At 43.9% G+C, this 17,500-nt stretch overlaps 1 protein-coding gene across 1 annotated transcript in view; it reads right to left on the bottom strand.

The window, feature by feature from the left end:
- Positions 1-17,500, bottom strand: part of slc30a6 (solute carrier family 30 member 6) — a 118,138-nt gene that overhangs the window by 66,689 nt on the left and 33,949 nt on the right. Inside the window, exons 5-8 of the mRNA XM_039784696.1 lie at positions 14,563-14,605; positions 12,153-12,218; positions 7,091-7,171; positions 2,555-2,590 (exon numbers count right to left, since the gene is read on the bottom strand). Of these exons, the coding sequence (XP_039640630.1) occupies positions 2,555-2,590; positions 7,091-7,171; positions 12,153-12,218; positions 14,563-14,605 (226 nt within the window). The remainder of the gene's footprint in view (positions 1-2,554; positions 2,591-7,090; positions 7,172-12,152; positions 12,219-14,562; positions 14,606-17,500) is intronic.

Consider the following 17,500-nt stretch of genomic DNA (forward strand, 5'->3'; position numbering starts at 1 on the left):
GACTAATGGACTAAAGACATCTAGGTTGACTAAGACCAAAACGACCGATTAGTCGACTAATCGACTAAGAGGGAGCGGCCCTAAAAACCACCACCAACGCCTGCAGAGCGGAATTAGGCCAATTCCCGTTATTCATCAAAATTCAAAAAATCAAATTGTCAGTAATGTCCAGCAGTTTGTCCAGTGGCAGAGATAAGAGGAGGACACTGGAGACAAACTGCTGGACATTACTGACAATGCCAGCCAGCCCCTGCACACCGTCATCAGCAACCAGAGGAGCCTGTTCAGTGGAAGGCTGCTCCTTCCCCAAGTGGAGGGAGGACCAACAGACTCAAGAACTCCTTTGTCCCTCATGCCATCATACTCTACAACTCCTCACTCGGGGGAGGAGGAAAAGAGGACAGACCAGGACAGACCAGGACAGGAAGGAGTGGAAGGAGTGGAAGCCACTCACTCATTCACTGTGCAATTAATTAATAATCTACTCACATACATACCCGGGCACTCTAACTGCTCTTAACTGCTAATTTATTCATGCTAAGTGTCATTTATTCACTGTATAACAACACAATGCCATACACAGTACTATATTATCTCATTCCCCCTGCTCTGGTGTTTCCCCCACTCATTCCCCCTGCTCTGGCGTTTCCCCCTCTCATCCCCCCTGCTCTAGTGTTTCCCCCTCTCATCCCCCTGCTCTGGCGTTTCCCCTCTCATCCCCCTGCTCTAGTGTTTCCCCTCTCATCCCCCCTTGCTCTGGCGTTTCCCCTCTCATTCCCCTTGCTCTGTAGTGTTTCCCCTCTATCCCCCCGCTCTGGCGTTTCCCCTCTCATCCCCCTGCTCTGGTGTTTCCCCTGCTCTGGCGTTTCCCCCTCTCATTCCCCCTGCTCTAGTGTTTCCCCCTCTCATCCCCCTTGCTCTGGCGTTTCCCCCTCTCATTCCCCCTGCTCTAGTGTTTCCCCCTCTCATCCCCCTTGCTCTGGCGTTTCCCCCTCTCATTCCCCCTGCTCTGGCGTTTCCCCCTCTCATTCCCCCTTGCTCTGGCGTTTCCCCTCTCATTCCCCTGCTCTAGTGTTTCCCCTCTCATTCCCCTTGCTCTGGTTCCCCCTCTCATTCCCCCTGCTCTGGCGTTTCCCCCTCTCATTCCCCTTGCTCTGGCGTTTCCCCCTCTCATTCCCCCTGCTCTGGCGTTTCCGAGCCCCTAAACCAGAGACATTTGGAAACCCTTCTGACCCGTTTTGGTTGGGAATCTGCGGGCTTTTGTTTCAGTCTCAACGGCTGCAAACGACGCCAACGTTTCTCCGTCCTGATTGGCTCTCATCGGTCACAACGTCTCGTTCTCTGAGACTTAAAGCTACGAACGTTACCATGGCAACTACCAGCAGGGGGGCGGAGTCTCCACGCTGCCTCCTGTTTACGCCCAGTACACCAGGATGTTGATGAGATATTTTGGTTCGGGCGTGTTAGTTTAAACTGAAATTAGTTCTTTCTACTTGAGATAATAACACTTGTGTGCACGGTAGAGCTGGGCAATATATCGATATTATATCGATATCGTGATATGAGACTAGATATCATCTTAGATTTTGGATATCGTAATATCGTGTTGTCTTTTCCTGGTTTTAAAGGCTGCATTACAGTAAATTGATGTACTTTTCTGAACTTACCAGACTGTTGTAACTGTTCTATGATTTGCCTTTTCCCCCACTTAGTCATTATATCCACATTACTGATGATTATTTATCTAAAATCTAAGTGTGAAGATATTTTGTTAAAGCCCCAATTGTCAACCCTAGAATATCGCCGCAATATCGATATATTTGGTCAAGAATATCGTGTTATCTGTTTTTCTCCACATTGCCCAGCCCTAGTGCACAGACATCAATTTTGGCTCAAAAATCCGCTTAAAAACCAAAACGTAGCATGTCAGCGGACTGTTTTTCTGCCTTAGGTGGAGATGTGTTAACATTCTGAGTTGCATGGAAAGGTGATCAGCAGAAATCTGCGTCTACAGTTTACGTATGGCTCTGTATGATGCGGAGGCACCAAATATTATTTGAGTTTTGAGGAGGGCTAAAAACTCTGCAAACTCTCTCGCTTACGATGAAAACCTTTGGTTTCCCCTTTTCTTTTTCTTCACCGTACAAGCTGTTCACAAACGTTTGCCGTTGGTTCTCACTCAGACAGAGATGATGTCACACTGAGGCGAGTGTTCAACACAGTCTGCCTGTGTTTAATTAACTCTGCTTGTGTCCCACACACACACACACACACACACACACACACACACAGTGTAAGAAATTAACAACAAGCATGTCGCTGTCAGTCAGTCTGACTCCAACTGTGTAATTCTGACCCAAATATTTGGGATGTTCTGTTCCTACAACAGCTGGCACTGCGTGTGTGTGTGTGTGTGTGTGTGTGTGTGTGTGTGTGTGTGTGTGTGTGTGTGTGTGACAGAGGGACACACGGGAGTACATCATGTTGTGTGTGTTTATTTAAGAATGAATGTGATCAGGGAATTTGTGTGTTTGTGAGAAGGAGAAATACTTACGTATGGACCTCAGGCTGCTCCATGAAGCGCTCCACACTGACAAAACAGAAACAAACATGGTCAACAACACTGGCCAGGTGGGACTACGCTGACTCTGTCTGTGTGTGTGTGTGTGTGTGTGTGTGTGTGTGTGTGTGTGTGTGTGTGTGTGTGAAAGGTGAGAGAGAGTGACTGAGACAATTGAAATAAATCAAAGGAGACAAGGAGCGAACAAACAGAGAGAAAACAGGAAACCCACGTACTGCCAACGCCACACATACACATGCATGTAAAAAGAAAAATGGCACGTGTGTGCGTGCACGCGCGTGTGCGTGCGTGCATGTGCGATACTCGTCTTCAGGGTTCACCAAGTGAACTAAAAGACTTCATGAAGACCTTTTAAAACCACATAGAAAGTAATTTAATACCATCTTATTGTTCGTAGCAGTCAATGAAAGTCTGAAAATTTATTTTTTATATTATAATTTATACAATTAATTCATTCATACAGTATATGCATCACATTTTCATCAGTGCTAAGATCTGATCCCAGATCTAACATTAGATCTAAGATGACTGTATTTGGACTTCTCTAGCTTTTCCAGCGTTTTACACATCCAGATTTTTGGGGGTTCCGCCGAATACCGAATCCACTGGTTCAGATTCTGCCGAATCCAATACAAAATCCTGCTCCCATCCTCAGTCCATTAACACAGTAAACAAATTAATGAAGTAAACAACGTCAACAGCAGAGTATTTTTCATTTTATTTTATTTTAACGGTGTAAAAACGTATAGGGAACATTATGCCAGGAAGACAAGTGGGAAAAACTATTATGACTGTTCGGTGTAGGGCTAGCAAAGCTGGTAATGGTCGTCTGGTTAACACAAGTTTTCAACAGTGACTGTCCTTCCTTTGCCGTACCTGAAGTTGCTGCATTCTGGCTCCTTTCTGGAGATTCCTTCATGCACAGCTCGTATTCTTTCGGATGTTTTGATACCAGATGTTATAACAGCGGCCATGTTGTGTATAGTTTAGGGTCCTCGCCACCACCAGACCAATCAGCATTGAACAAACTGAACATGTAGCTGGACTTGAATGGCCTTCTTTTGACTGAAAGTACTGCCAAACAACAACTTCTTCTGCTCACCAGATCCATGTCCACTTCCTCACAGCCTACTGCATTGAACCAGATCCATGTCCACTTCCTCACAGCCTGCTCCATTGAACCAGATCCATGTCCACTTCCTCACAGCCTGCTCCATTGAACCAGATCCATGTCCACTTCCTCACAGCCTGCTCCATTGAACCAGATCCATGTCCACTTCCTCACAGCCTGCTCCATTGAACCAGATCCATGTCCACTTCCTCACAGCCTGCTCCATTGAACCAGATCCATGTCCACTTCCTCACAGCCTGCTCCATTGAACCAGATCCATGTCCACTTTCTCACAGCCTGCTGCACTGAACCAGATCCATGTCCACTTTCTCACAGCCTGCTGCACTGAACCAGATCCATGTCCACTTTCCCACAGCCTGCTGCATTGAACCAGATCCATGTCCACTTTCTCACAGCCTGCTGCATTGAACCAGATCCATGTCCACTTCCTCACAGCCTACTGCATTGAACCAGATCCATGTCCACTTCCTCACAGCCTGCTGCATTGAACCAGATCCATGTCCACTTTCTCACAGCCTGCTGCATTGAACCAGATCCATGTCCACTTTCTCACAGCCTGCAGCATTGAACCAGATCCATGTCCACTTTCTCACAGCCTGCTGCATTGAACGCTCCACCTACGTAAACACCTTCCTGTAATCAACGGCGCCGTCGTTACGGTGACCAGCGTAGCGTAGCGTGCAAGTGTAGGGTTCGGTTCGCTGGGAAACAATTTCTAATGTTCGGCAGAAACCGAATCCCGTCAAAAAGCCCAAAATTCAGCCGAATCCGAGGCCGAATCCTGGATTCGGTGCATCCCTGCTTTACACACAGACATGGTGATAATAACGGTCCAAGATGATGTGAAAAAGAGACGCAAAACTACCTCAAAAGGTACACAAACCGACTACAAAGAGACCCAAAATGACCAAAAAGAGACTCAACACGACTACAAAGAGACACAAAACGCAACATTTTCATGAGGAGTGATGTCTAAACTCCTCGCCAAAATACCCGCAGTCTTTCACAAACCGAGGGAAAACACATGAGGCAACAAGGTAAAAACTGCAAATGAACTAGTGGGTTAAAAGTTATCCTTTCTCAGTGTAAAAAATGTAATTAATTAACAATTTCAACAACAAAAAAATCAGCAACAACGGAGCCCCGGATGTATCATATATCACATTATACACAGCCTCCGAAATGACAGCTAACAACAGGTTAAGATGAACTAAATGACCCTTTAGTCTCTTTAGACTCCACAGACAAGAGACGCAGAGGGCAGTTGGGTTTCAATCCTCCACCAAGTTTGAAAGTGTCTTCAAGTTCAAGTCTGAAGCATCAGTACTGTTGCTATCAGGCAGCATGTCAACTGCTTGACCTGCATTTGTGTGTGTGTGTGTTTCTGGAAATGTACCCCTCCCTTCCCTGAGAAATGACCGCAAGACAACCCCAGGGCGCCTGGAGGTGTGAGAGTGTGTGTGTGTGTGTGTGTGTGTGTGTGTGTGTGTGTGTGTGTGTGTGTGTGTGTGTGTGTGTGTATGTGTCAGTCATGGTAGACACAGCCATGCAGTGACATTCCCACAGCTCTAAAAATAAAAAAACAAATTCTTACCCTAACCCTAACCCTAACCCCCCACACACACACACACACACACACACGGTTTAGCAGGTTTCTTTAGACTTTAAAAGTGTGTTTCATGTTAATTTAATGGGTTCAAAACTGCGAGCAACAACCTTCCTGTGATTTAAGAGGGAGACCACTCCTTTTATAAGGCTTCAAACCCCTCCGGGCTATTGTTTTTGCTCCGGTTTATTATTATTATTATTATTATTATTATTATTATTATTATTACTATTACTATTATTATTATTATTAGTCATCTTCCACTGTGGCTCAAACTGCCGTGAGCTGGATTGAGCTAGAAACACGAAACTTGGCACCAATGACTGGGAAATGATGCGCAGTCAGCTCCCAAGAAATACGAGCCCAGTTTTTGCCAGATGGTGGCGCTATAATCAAGATTTTAAAAAACGTGATTTTTGAAAGGCCACGCCCCTCACTCCATAAGACTTGAATTTTGAATATGCAGCTCAATGTGCTCTACGAAAAAAGAGTCCACCGTGATGGGCGTTTTACTCATAAGACGACAAATAATAATAATAATGAACCAGACCAAAATCAACAGGGTTCTACCCCTTCGAGGCTTGAACCCTAACAAGTACCTCCGAATTGTGCTTAAGTACTAGCCTCGTGAGAGCGTCCTGATCTGGCGAGCTCCAGTTTTCTACTCGCAGATCAGTCTGGCATCTCGAGATAGAGAAAATTTGGAGCAGTTCGCCAAATGACCGACCAATCAGCGTTGAGTTTTGAGGCAGGTTTAGGGGTGACGCAACGAGAAGCGACTGTTCAGCAAGTTTTATCTGAATCAGAAAGTACTCCATCATTGAAAGAATGGCTTTTCTCGGAGGAATAGATGTTTCTGCTCTTCTCCCGACTGGTTTCGGCCAAGAGGTTTGATCTGATTGGTTGATTTGGCCCCGTCTATCACCAACTATAGGTGCTGATAGACAGATGGTTTATCCAATCAGCTAACCAGGATTCTCGCCCCTTCCCAAAAGTTCTCCAACGGAAAGTTCCCAGATGGATATGCCGAGCAAAATGCAAAGTGATCCATCTGGTGGAGTCAGGTTACTTAAGTACAGCACTTGAGTAAATATACTTAGTTCAATTCAACCACTGTCACATGAAAATATAAATTTGGGCCTTTTTTTCTAGACTTTTTCAGTTTGTGGCCAGATGAGAAACACACAGGACTAAAAAGAATTGTGTGTGACATGAATCTGTGCTCCAAGACAGCATTGTTGCTGAATTATCGGGGTTGTAATGAATGAAAACGTTTTGTTGGATCGTGCAGATGGGTCCAGACTATCCCGGGGTCCAATTATTGCGTTTAGTTTGATGGCAAAGTAGAGCCGCGACTGGAGACAGCAAAACATGCACCCTGAGAGGAGGAGCAAAGCGCTCGAATAATATGACAAAAGAAAGAAACAACTGGAAATATTTTGTGTATTGCTTTGGAAATATAATTCTGCCGTAACGCTGAGAAAAGAAAGAAGGAAATAATTGAAATTTTAATCGAGAGAGACAGAGTGAGTGAGACAAAGGAAGAGACGCAGACAAAAAAAAAAATCTACAAAAACAGACAGGGTCTTAACCTGGCTCTAAATGCTGACTTAAAAAAAATGAATCACTCGTTCTTTCTCCTTCGTTGTCTCTTTGTTAAGGTCGACATCTCTGAGTTAAGTGTGTATGTGCTTGAGTGTGTATGTGCTTTGTGTGAGTTGTATGTATGTGCTTTGTGTGAGTGTGTATGTGTTAGGGACGACATACACACCTCTCCTTCAGGATGAACAAGGCTCCGAGCTGGACGAGAACAGTGGACGCAAAAACCGCCAAAACCTCCAGTCTGTCAAACCTGGAGAGAGAGAGAGCGAGAGAGAGAGCAGAGAGAGAGAGAGAGAGAGAGAGAGAGAGAGAGAGAGAGAGACACATTGTCGACATTAAGGAACGGCTTGTTTATTGCTAAGGCCACAGGGTCAAAATTAAATTATTTATTAAAAATGTAATAACTTATTTCACCAGTAAATTCCTGTTAAACGAAACAACCACTGGATGGGAAAAGGGTATTTTACAATAACTTTGAATGCAGCATGAGGCTGGCGAGGCGAGTTTCAAGTGAACGCAACATCTGTGTTGTTTTTCCGACAACAGCAGCAGCACACCGTCGTACGTTCCTCTCCAGTGAAATACAGACACACTTTTACACCGTTTAGCTGTCAGCATTGTGACCGTGTTTACTCCAGCTGCTAGCTAACGGTAGGCTAACGTTACCTGCTGCCAAGTGTAGTGTTAACTAGCTAACGGTAGGCTAACGTTAACTGCTGCCAAGTGTAGTGTTAACTAGCTAACGGTAGGCTAACGTTAACTGCTGCCAAGTGTAGTGTTAACTAGCTAACGGTAGGCTAACGTTAACTGCTGCCAAGTGTAGTGTTAACTAGCTAACGGTAGGCTAACATTACCTGCTGCCAAGTGTAGTGTTAACTAGCTAACGGTAGGCTAACGTTACCTGCTGCCAAGTGTAGTGTTAACTAGCTAACGGTAGGCTAACGTTACCTGCTGCCAAGTGTAGTGTTAACTAGCTAACGGTAGGCTAACGTTACCTGCTGCCAAGTGTAGTGTTAACTAGCTAACGGTAGGCTAACGTTACCTGCTGCCAAGTGTAGTGTTAACTAGTAGTTAAACAGTCCCGTGTTTATTAAAAGGACAATTCTGGCGCAAAATGAACCTAGGGGTTAATAACACATGTGTACCGAGTCTAGTGTGTCTCTAGCTTTGTTACAAGCTACCGCAAACCGGTGATTAGCTTCTAACGCTAGCTTTGGGGGAAGAGGGTAAATCTCTATTTCTACACCACTAATGAGGCTCAAAATAGCACCACACTTAGTAGCATAGTGAGGGTCCCTACATGGAAAGTGAAGCATTGAAAACTTTGTAAGTGTACAGACAGTTTATTAAAAAGATAGATTATAAAGACAGTAGCGGTCATGTATACAGGCAGGCGCCTTCTTGGGAAAACAGTCTCGATCAGACGATCAGCGTGCTTGAGCTATGTTACTGGTAGCTTGAAGCGCCTGGCGCAGGTGTGTTTAGGGCGTGTCCAAATCCACTTTTGCTAGATTTAACGGAGGTAAAAAAAGTGTCTGTGTGCCGGGCGCCTGGTTCTAAAGGGTTGTCCTTACTGTCTTCATTAATCAGAGGTGTGTTTTGGGCGTAACATGCAATCAACCAATCAGAGATCATCTCCCATTCATCAACCAATCAGAGATCGTCTCCCATTCCCTTTAAAAGCCAGGCGCGTTTGGACCTTGGAGCATTGCTGTTATGATGGAGGATTTGCACCCTAATATTTTTATTTGTAATCTTCTGCATGTGTGTGTGTGTGTGTGTGTGTGTGTGTGTGTGTGTTGCTGTGCGTCCCTGTGTGTGTAACAAGCATAGTGTGTGTGCTGCTGTGCACGAGCCTAGGAGCATTTTACTAATGCTCTGTTAAAATAACAATGAAATTCCTTCGTTATTGACTTTAGACCAGGTTTTTGATACTTCCCGCAGCCTCAAGATAGCAATACTCCCAGAAGGCACCTGAACACACCTCCCTGTAAGACCAGCACGCCCAGAATGCACCTGAACACACCTCCCTGTAAGACCAGCACGCCCAGAATGCACCTGAACACACCTCCCTGTAAGACGAGCACGCCCAGAATGCACCTGAACACACCTCCCTGTAAGACCAGCACGCCCAGAATGCACCTGAACACACCTCCCTGTAAGACCAGCACGCCCAGAATGCACCTGAACACACCTCCCTGTAAGACCAGCACGCCAAAATGCACCTGAACACACCTCCCTGTAAGACCAGCACGCCCAGAATGCACCTGAACACACCTCCCTGTAAGACCAGCACGCCCAGAATGCACCTGAACACACCTCCCTGTAAGACCAGCACGCCCAGAATGCACCTGAACACACCTCCCTGTAAGACCAGGGCCTCAGATGGGTGCAGGTGCATTTGCTATTTAAACTAGCAAAGACACTTGCATCGGGCTTTGCGCTGCCCCGGGTAGGAAGATAGGACCCAAATGTATCTAAAGAAAGTTTTTAAGAAGGCTGGCTCTCTCTCCCTCTCTCTCTCTCTCTCTCTCTCTATATATATATATATATATTTTTTGAGTGTCTCTTTTTATCTTTTATTTCCCCTGGTTAGACTATTACTTTTATTTTTACTTTAATATTATATTATTTGTAATATTTTTGTATCTTATTTGTTTACTTATTGCAGTGACTGAATATCTGTAAACTATTTTGGAAATTAAGTGAAAAAAAAAAAAAGTTGCGGAATCAATAACGGATTTCTGCAAGATGATGAATTTTAGTTGGTCGAACAAACAATCACGTCATTTAAAATAACAACTCACAAGGATGAAATTACAAGCACGTAAATATTTTAAAAACGCAAAATGCTGGTATGGGGCCGCTGCACGGTTGAAACTGTTGCTGACCCCCTGACCCGGTCATGGGGTCACGGGGGTCGAGCCTTGTGCAGTCTGTCCCGGATGAGCAGCTTTGTCTCGGTGAGCGGTCCGCTGGGCTTAGAGAGGTTAAACCTGGCGCTCGCTGTCAGTGATCTGATGCTCTGCTGCGCTCCAGCTGCATAATACCGCCCAGCTGAGAGCTTCTGACCGAGCTATGTGAAGGGATTTAAGTATTCATGTCACCGTGTACATGCACAGGGTGAAGAAGACTTACATAACTAGACGTAAATACTGAGAAAATCCATTGTTGAGGATTCACTGGATTTTCAAGGAGACCGAGATGGACCAATAAGATCTCAGAGTTCATTCTGCAGAGTCAACTGGAAGTTATTACAGTGTTAGAGTCTCAAACAAGTTGTCCACCCTTCTCTACTCCCATTACAAGGCCTCCACATTCGTCCTACTTACTGACTACATCTGATGTTCTCAGATCCAAAATTACAAGGTTTCTGCAGATTTCACCACAGTCAAATTTAAGACTCTAAGATTTTTAAGACCATTGTGAATGAAATGTAAGCACTACTGGATATCATGACATAATCAAAAATGATGATGAAGTGTGAATAATCAAAACAAACAAGTTGTGCTCTAATATTTTAGAAAAACACATCAGACAAAAAACTCCTCCTCCACAGCGCTGCGGAGGAGGGTCTGGTTAGTCCACACAGCATTCCTGGATGGGAGAAAAACGTGCTCTGGTTTATTGGTATTTCTTTGAACCAATCACAATCGTCTCAGGCGGCGCTAAGCACCGGGCGGAGCCACGGTGCCTCTGCTAAATAGCCTCTGGAAGGAACTTGTTTTGGTGGAACATGTGGACGTTCAAAAGTAGTTTTAGTCGTGCAACAGAAAACTCAGATTGGACAGATAGTCTAGCTAGCTGTCTGGATTTACCCTGCAGAGATCTGAGGAGCAGGTAACCATAGTCCTCACAAACCAGCCGCAGGTTAGAACGCCAACACAGAGGAAGGGGGACGCACATCCAGCCGAAAAAGAAGCAATCCAGGAAGTGGAAGGTCGTGGGTATGGACTACAGCATATATAGGACATGCTGTAAGTGTGAGGCCCCTTTTTTGTGTGTGTGTGTGTGTGTGTGTGTGTGTGTGTGTGTGTGTGTGTGTGTGTGTGTGTGTGTGTGTGTGTCTAAAAGATGGACCATTTGTTCAACCGATGAGCCAATGAACAGACAACTTGGGGTTAATAGGTTGTCCATGTTTACTGGGTCTGCAGGACAGACGGTCACACACAAACACACACACACACAAACACACACTCGACTCCCATACACACTCCCTCTCCCGTCAAACACTTAGTTAGCGCACCATTTGGCTCCATCGCCTCCATGCTGCTGGGTCAAAGGTCTCGCTCTGCCCTGCCAACAGAGTGTGGTTAATCTATACGGCGCCACATAGAAAACCTGCCGTCTGACTCATATCATCATCGGTGTCTTCCACAATCAGGTGAGATGGATAATGTTGAAATGAGCAATTTAGGACAACTTGTGTGTAGATAAGTGAGTTTGTTTCAATCTCATTGAAGAAGTTGAAAAGGTGAATGCCTTGAATATGAATACCTGTCTTCCACAACACCTCACAGAAGATTATAATTGTTATTGTAATGATTATAAGAACATTACATTATAATGTTCTTTTATGCTGCAGGTTGAAGTCACCAGGGCAACATTTCACTAAAAACATCCTTGCACCTGTAGTAGCTATAGAACAACCTGGCTCTGCTCCTACGGAGTCCCAAATGCTGCTGCTGGTTAAACTGGGCGATCTGCTGCTGAGCCATTGTTCTGTTAATGGAAGTCTATCAAAACACACACACACACACACACACACACACACACACACACACACACACACACAACACAAACACAAACACAAACACAAACAGAGGTATTATGGGAGCCAAGTGAAGCTGAAAAGCAGATTTCTTCTCGTTCACTCTTCCCCACCTCAAGGTCAGAGGTCGCCTGTCAGCTGTGCGCGCACACACACACACACACACACACACACACACACACACACACACACACACACACACACACACACACACACACACACACACACACACACACACACACACACACGTTCATGACCCATCGACTGATCCAGAGTAGAGTAACTGAAGCTTTTCTGTCAATGCTACATCTGTGTTTACTGTGTGTGTGTGTGTGTGTGTGTGTGTGTGTGTGTGTGTGTGTGTGTGTGTGTGTACATGTGTAAACAATCACAGATGGGGCTTATACCGATATGGATATAAACTATACGCTGAAAGAGGGGATAATTGTGGTGAACTCACCCAAACGAGTAGAGCTGACTCGGCTTCTTCATGGTCACCCAGGAACTGATGAGACAGGTGATCAAACTGCAGGGAGAGGAGGGGAGAAAGAGGAAAATAAGACCGAAAGAAGAGAGACCGTGAGAGACAAAAGGTAGACAATGAAACCACAAACAACAGAGAGGGGTCAGCTAAAGTTCACCGCCTCTTTTTTATTTATGTTTTATTCATTATAATAACAAAATAAATTTTTCATGAGTGGAAATTCTCCATCCAAACAGCAAATCTCAGCACAGCTGAGCAGACTGACGCGTAATGGTTATTTTCATTATTGATTAATCTGACAAACATGATTTATTGACTGTTTGCTCGCTCTATAGAAAATTTGAAAATGATGACAATTACAATTTCCCAGAGCCTGATAGGTCTTTAAATGCCCCCCCTGTCCAAATAACAGATTTAAAAGTAATCAATTAGATTCTATTTTCTATCATACGAGTCAAAATAAAGCAGTAAATATTTCCATTTAAGGAGCTGGAACAATAAATGGCATCTTTGGGACACTGCTCTTTCATTAAAATTAGTGCTGTCAGTTAAACGAGTTATTAACAGCGTTAACGCAAACCCATTTTAACAGCGTCAATTTGTTTTTTATCGCAACATTAACGTTCTTTTTGGCATAGCAGACGTGTATTTTTTTTCACGTGCTGTTGCAACAACTAGTATTATTTCAATACAAGCACGGGCTGATCAGAAAGCACTAACGGTCACAACCATGTATAGGATTTTCTGAAATGTGTTGTGAATGGCATAGCCCTGGTCGGCCTATGATGTAAAGTCTATGTTAACAGACAGTGGGTGAGTCTGATGATCAGTCCCTCCAGAAAATCGTGATTATGCGATCGCATAATGCAACGCATAATCAGCCAAAGTCCGCATTTTTATGCGGGGGGCAGCATTTTTTCAAATATGCCGCACTTTCGCCGCATATATTGCCGATTTCCGCGCAAAATATGCGGCGCTTGCATGATTTCATAATCCCCGCATTTTCGTAATACAGTACAGGCCAAAAGTTTGGACACACCTTCTCATTCAATGCGTTTCCTTTTTATTTTCATGACTATTTACATTGTAGATTCTCACTGAAGGCATCAAAACTATGAATGAACACATATGGAATTATGTACTTAACAAAAAAGTGTGAAATAACTGAAAACATGTCTTATATTTTAGATTCCTCTAAGTAGCCACCCTTTGCTTTTTTTATTAATAAGGGAAATAATTCCACTAATTAACCCTGACAAAGCACACCTGTGAAGGTAAAACCATTTCAGGTGACTACCTCATGAAGCTCATTGAGAGAACACCAAGGGTTTGCAGAGTTATCAAAAAAAGCAAAGGGTGACTACTTTGAAGAATCTAAAATATAAGACATGTTTTCAGTTATTTCACACTTTTTTGTTAAGTACATAATCCCATATGTGTTCATTCATAGTTTTGATGCCTTCAGTGAGAATCTACAATGTAAATAGTCATGAAAATAAAAAGGAAACGCATTGAATGAGAAGGTGTGTCCAAACTTTTGGCCTGTACTGTATATCTGTCATGGTGCTGTCTGTTTTCCCTCTCCCTTGTTGTTGGTCTTGTCTGTCATGTGCTGAGTGGGTAGGGATGGGCATCGTTTGGATTTTAACGATTCTGATTCCAATTCGATTCTTCCTTCCGATCCCGGTTCTCATCGGTTCTTGATTCCGATTCTTCGAGGGGTGGAGTTGAAACGGGTCCACATGCCGATTTTCACAAATAAGAGGAACGTTTTATTTTGATTCAACGGTGGTTTGCAGTTTTACAGCTTTTTCAACGTAAAATAAAGCCACGCTAGAGCGCCGCTTACTGCGCTGCACGGCTGCAACACAACAAGCGCCTGGCCGCTACGGAAACCACAACTCGCGCATGTTAAATTGGGAAGTGATGATCGGATTTGAAACCAAATCCTCCAAACGATTCCAAAACAGAAACGACAGCTGCCTTTTTCTGGAAGGACTGGATGATGGAAAACCAAAAAAGAAAAAAGGGAAAGGTGGCGCTGAGATGGTCAGACTCAAAAGGAAAAGAAAAAGGGATTGTGTTGCTGTGCTGTGTGTTGTTCATTCATTCACCATCCGAACTTTCATTAACAAAAAATACATTAATAATGGGACGAAAAGAAATCAAGGGACATTTAGAATAGATAAAAATGTGCGATTAATCGCGAGTTAACTATGACATTAATGCGATTAATCGCGATTAAATATCTTAATCGTTTGACAGCACTAATTAAAATACTTCTTTTTCTTTTTGTCTCCGTTCAAAAACTTGGTTGTACGATATTTGTATTCAAAGCTAGTGAGATGATGATGATGCTGCTGCACACAGAGATGAAGCCACTCACCTGAACAGGTCGAAGATGGTGAGGTACGTGTAGGCGGTTAAGGCTGCAATGACAAATCAGAGAAACAAAGACCATTAAACGATTAAAATACAACGGAAAAAGGCAGTGCAACTTTCTATCAAAACTTACATTTACAACTGCCAAGGCAGCCAAGAATCAAAGAGATTTTAATAGACATTTAAAGCAATGGCTGAAACTGAAACAACTCTGTGAACACTGACTGTACAAGATACAACACAATTCATACAAACATAATGCTGCATATGTTAGCATGCACAGACATACGCACACTTTTGTGTTCTTGTATTGTTAAATGTGTCTAAACTCTGTTTTATAGTGATTTCTACATTCATTTAAGTTCATATTTTATTTTCATGTATGGGATGTATTTATTGTATGTATTTTAATATAACATTTTTATATTAATACTCTGTAATTTCTGTTTTAATTTTAAAAAGCCTAACCAGGGACAGGGGTTGCAAATTAGTCATGGCTATAAACCTGTACGCATGGCATCTACTTTGTATTCTTTATAAAGCAATGTTCTATGCATTTGTCCCTGTTAAATTAACATTAACATGGTCTGTAATTTGTGGCAGGAAGCTTTATTTGACCAATTACAGACATGGCAGCAAACAACCTTTCAATTATGACAAATTACTAGAGGTCTCCAGGTGATATTAGTCCCACGTTGCACACTAAGACACCGCGAAGAACGTACGGTAACACTTCACTTGAAGGTATCGACATAATCGTGACATGACACGGTCATAACTATGACATCACACTGTCCTGAACGTGTCATAAATGTTATAAACTTGACTTCTGTCATTAGGTTGACACCGTTTGGGTTGTCTTGATTATGACATTAGTTGACATTAATTGATTTTGGGGCTTAGGACCATTTTTCCGTTCAAAATCTGCTACTAAACTACGAGCCGCAGAGATTTTTGGGGACGGGTCTGCTTGCCATCCCCAGAGTCGGAACAAAAAAGGGGGAAGCTGCGTTCAGCTCTTACGGTCCACACATCTGGAACAAACTTCCGGTAAACTGCAGGTCGGCACCTAATCTCAGCTCTTCTAAAATCAAGGCTGAAGGCCTTTCTTTTTAACACTGCCTTTTGTTAATTCATTGCACTCCATTATGAATTTACACTTGTATTTAATCTACTTTTAATTGTTTTTAATTTTGTATTCATTGTTTTTATTCTTGTTTTCAATTTGTATTAATTTTTGACTGTGTTAAAATTGCCTTGCCTACTACTACTACTACTACTACTACTACTACTACTTCTTGAATAGGGCTTATGACTAGGGTTGGGTTTCATTCAAAAATGTTCAATACCAATACCTTGACTTTTCTGTTGCACGACTAAAACTACTTTTGAACGTACACATGTTCCACCAAAACAAGTTCCTTCCAGAGGCTATTTTGCAGAGGCACCGTGGGTATATGCCATGCCAATAAACCAGAGCACGTTTTTCTCCCATCCAGGAATGCTGTGTGGACTAGCTCAGACCCTCCTCCGCAGCGCTGTGGAGGAGGGTCTGGCAATGCGAGACCAGACAGTCCGCAGTTACTTGACTATAATAAGTTGCAACGAGTTCATCGGCTAGCCGCCGAAGCGCTCATTAAGTTTACGAGTCATTGAATGACACCGACAGACTGTCAGCTTTCACTGAGCCAATCAGCTGGACAGCAGCCAATCAGCTGGACAGCAGCCAATCAGCTGGACAGCAGCCAATCAGCCGATCGGTGAGCTGAAGGGTCAGTTTAGCGAAGCGAGTAGGTTGACTAGTAAGTCTGCTAAAAAGCCAATAAACTCATCAGTGAGTTAACCATCCAGCTACAGAGACATTCAGAGTCGTCCTGTCTGTCTGTTTATCTTCCCGTATGTCCTCCTGTCTGTCTGTCTGTCGGTCTTAAGCCCGCCAACAAGCTTTCTGTAATCAGGATCTGCTGTGGGGGGGGGGGGGATGAGGTCTGCGGATTTGAGCGGCTTTGTGCTGAGAGGAACATTTTGTTTCCCCACCACGGGCGTCCATGTTGGCCAACCTGAAACAATATAATCCTGACAAGAGAGGCCCGGAGAGACGGACCAGCAGAGAGAGAGAGAGAGAGAGACAGAGACAGAGACAGGGGAGAGAGAGAGAGAGAGAGAGAGAGACAGAGAGAGAGAGAGAGAGAGAGGAGAGAGAGAGAGAGAGAGAGAGAGAGAGAGGAGAGAGAGAGAGAGAGAGAGAGAGAGAGAGAGACAGACTGGCAGCAGGACAGAAGAGGTCGAGTGACACATCGACAGGCAGAGAGACAGAACGCGAGATGGAGGCAGACAGACGGGCAGAGAGAGACAGAGAGTTTAGAAGACAGATAGACAGGGCGATGGACACGTATAGACAGGCAGAGAGAGAAAAGTGAATGAGAGAGAGAGAGAGAGAGAGAGAGACAGAGAGAGAGAGAGAGACAGAGAGAGAGAGAGAGAGACAGAGAGAGAGAGAGAGAGCAGAGAGAGAGAGAGAGACAGAGAGAGAGACAGAGAGACAGAGAGACAGAGAGAGAGACAGAGAGACAGAGAGACAGAGAGAGAGACAGAGAGACAGAGAGAGAGACAGAGAGAGAGAGAGAGAATCCTGAACACTGGTGGAAGAGTTACAGATAGAAAGTAGAAAAATATCTAAGATAACTCCATAACATCCATGTTATAGAGCAGGGATCTTCAACTGGGGGTCCGGGACCCCCAGGGGGGGGTCCTCCGAGTCACTCCAGGGGGGGCCTCCAAATTATTGTTAATTTTTGAAAAATTAAAAAGTCTAACATGATTCCAACGGGCCATTACTGGCCAGTAAGTAATGTAGTCACTAAGGTAGCCATCCACAGATACAGTTCATCCCAAAGGACTGACTGATTCACATTTAAGGGTTAACATTAAAACCTGATTTA

This window comes from Perca fluviatilis, chromosome 19 (assembly GCF_010015445.1).
Source record: "Perca fluviatilis chromosome 19, GENO_Pfluv_1.0, whole genome shotgun sequence".
Lineage (NCBI taxonomy): Eukaryota > Metazoa > Chordata > Actinopteri > Perciformes > Percidae > Perca > Perca fluviatilis.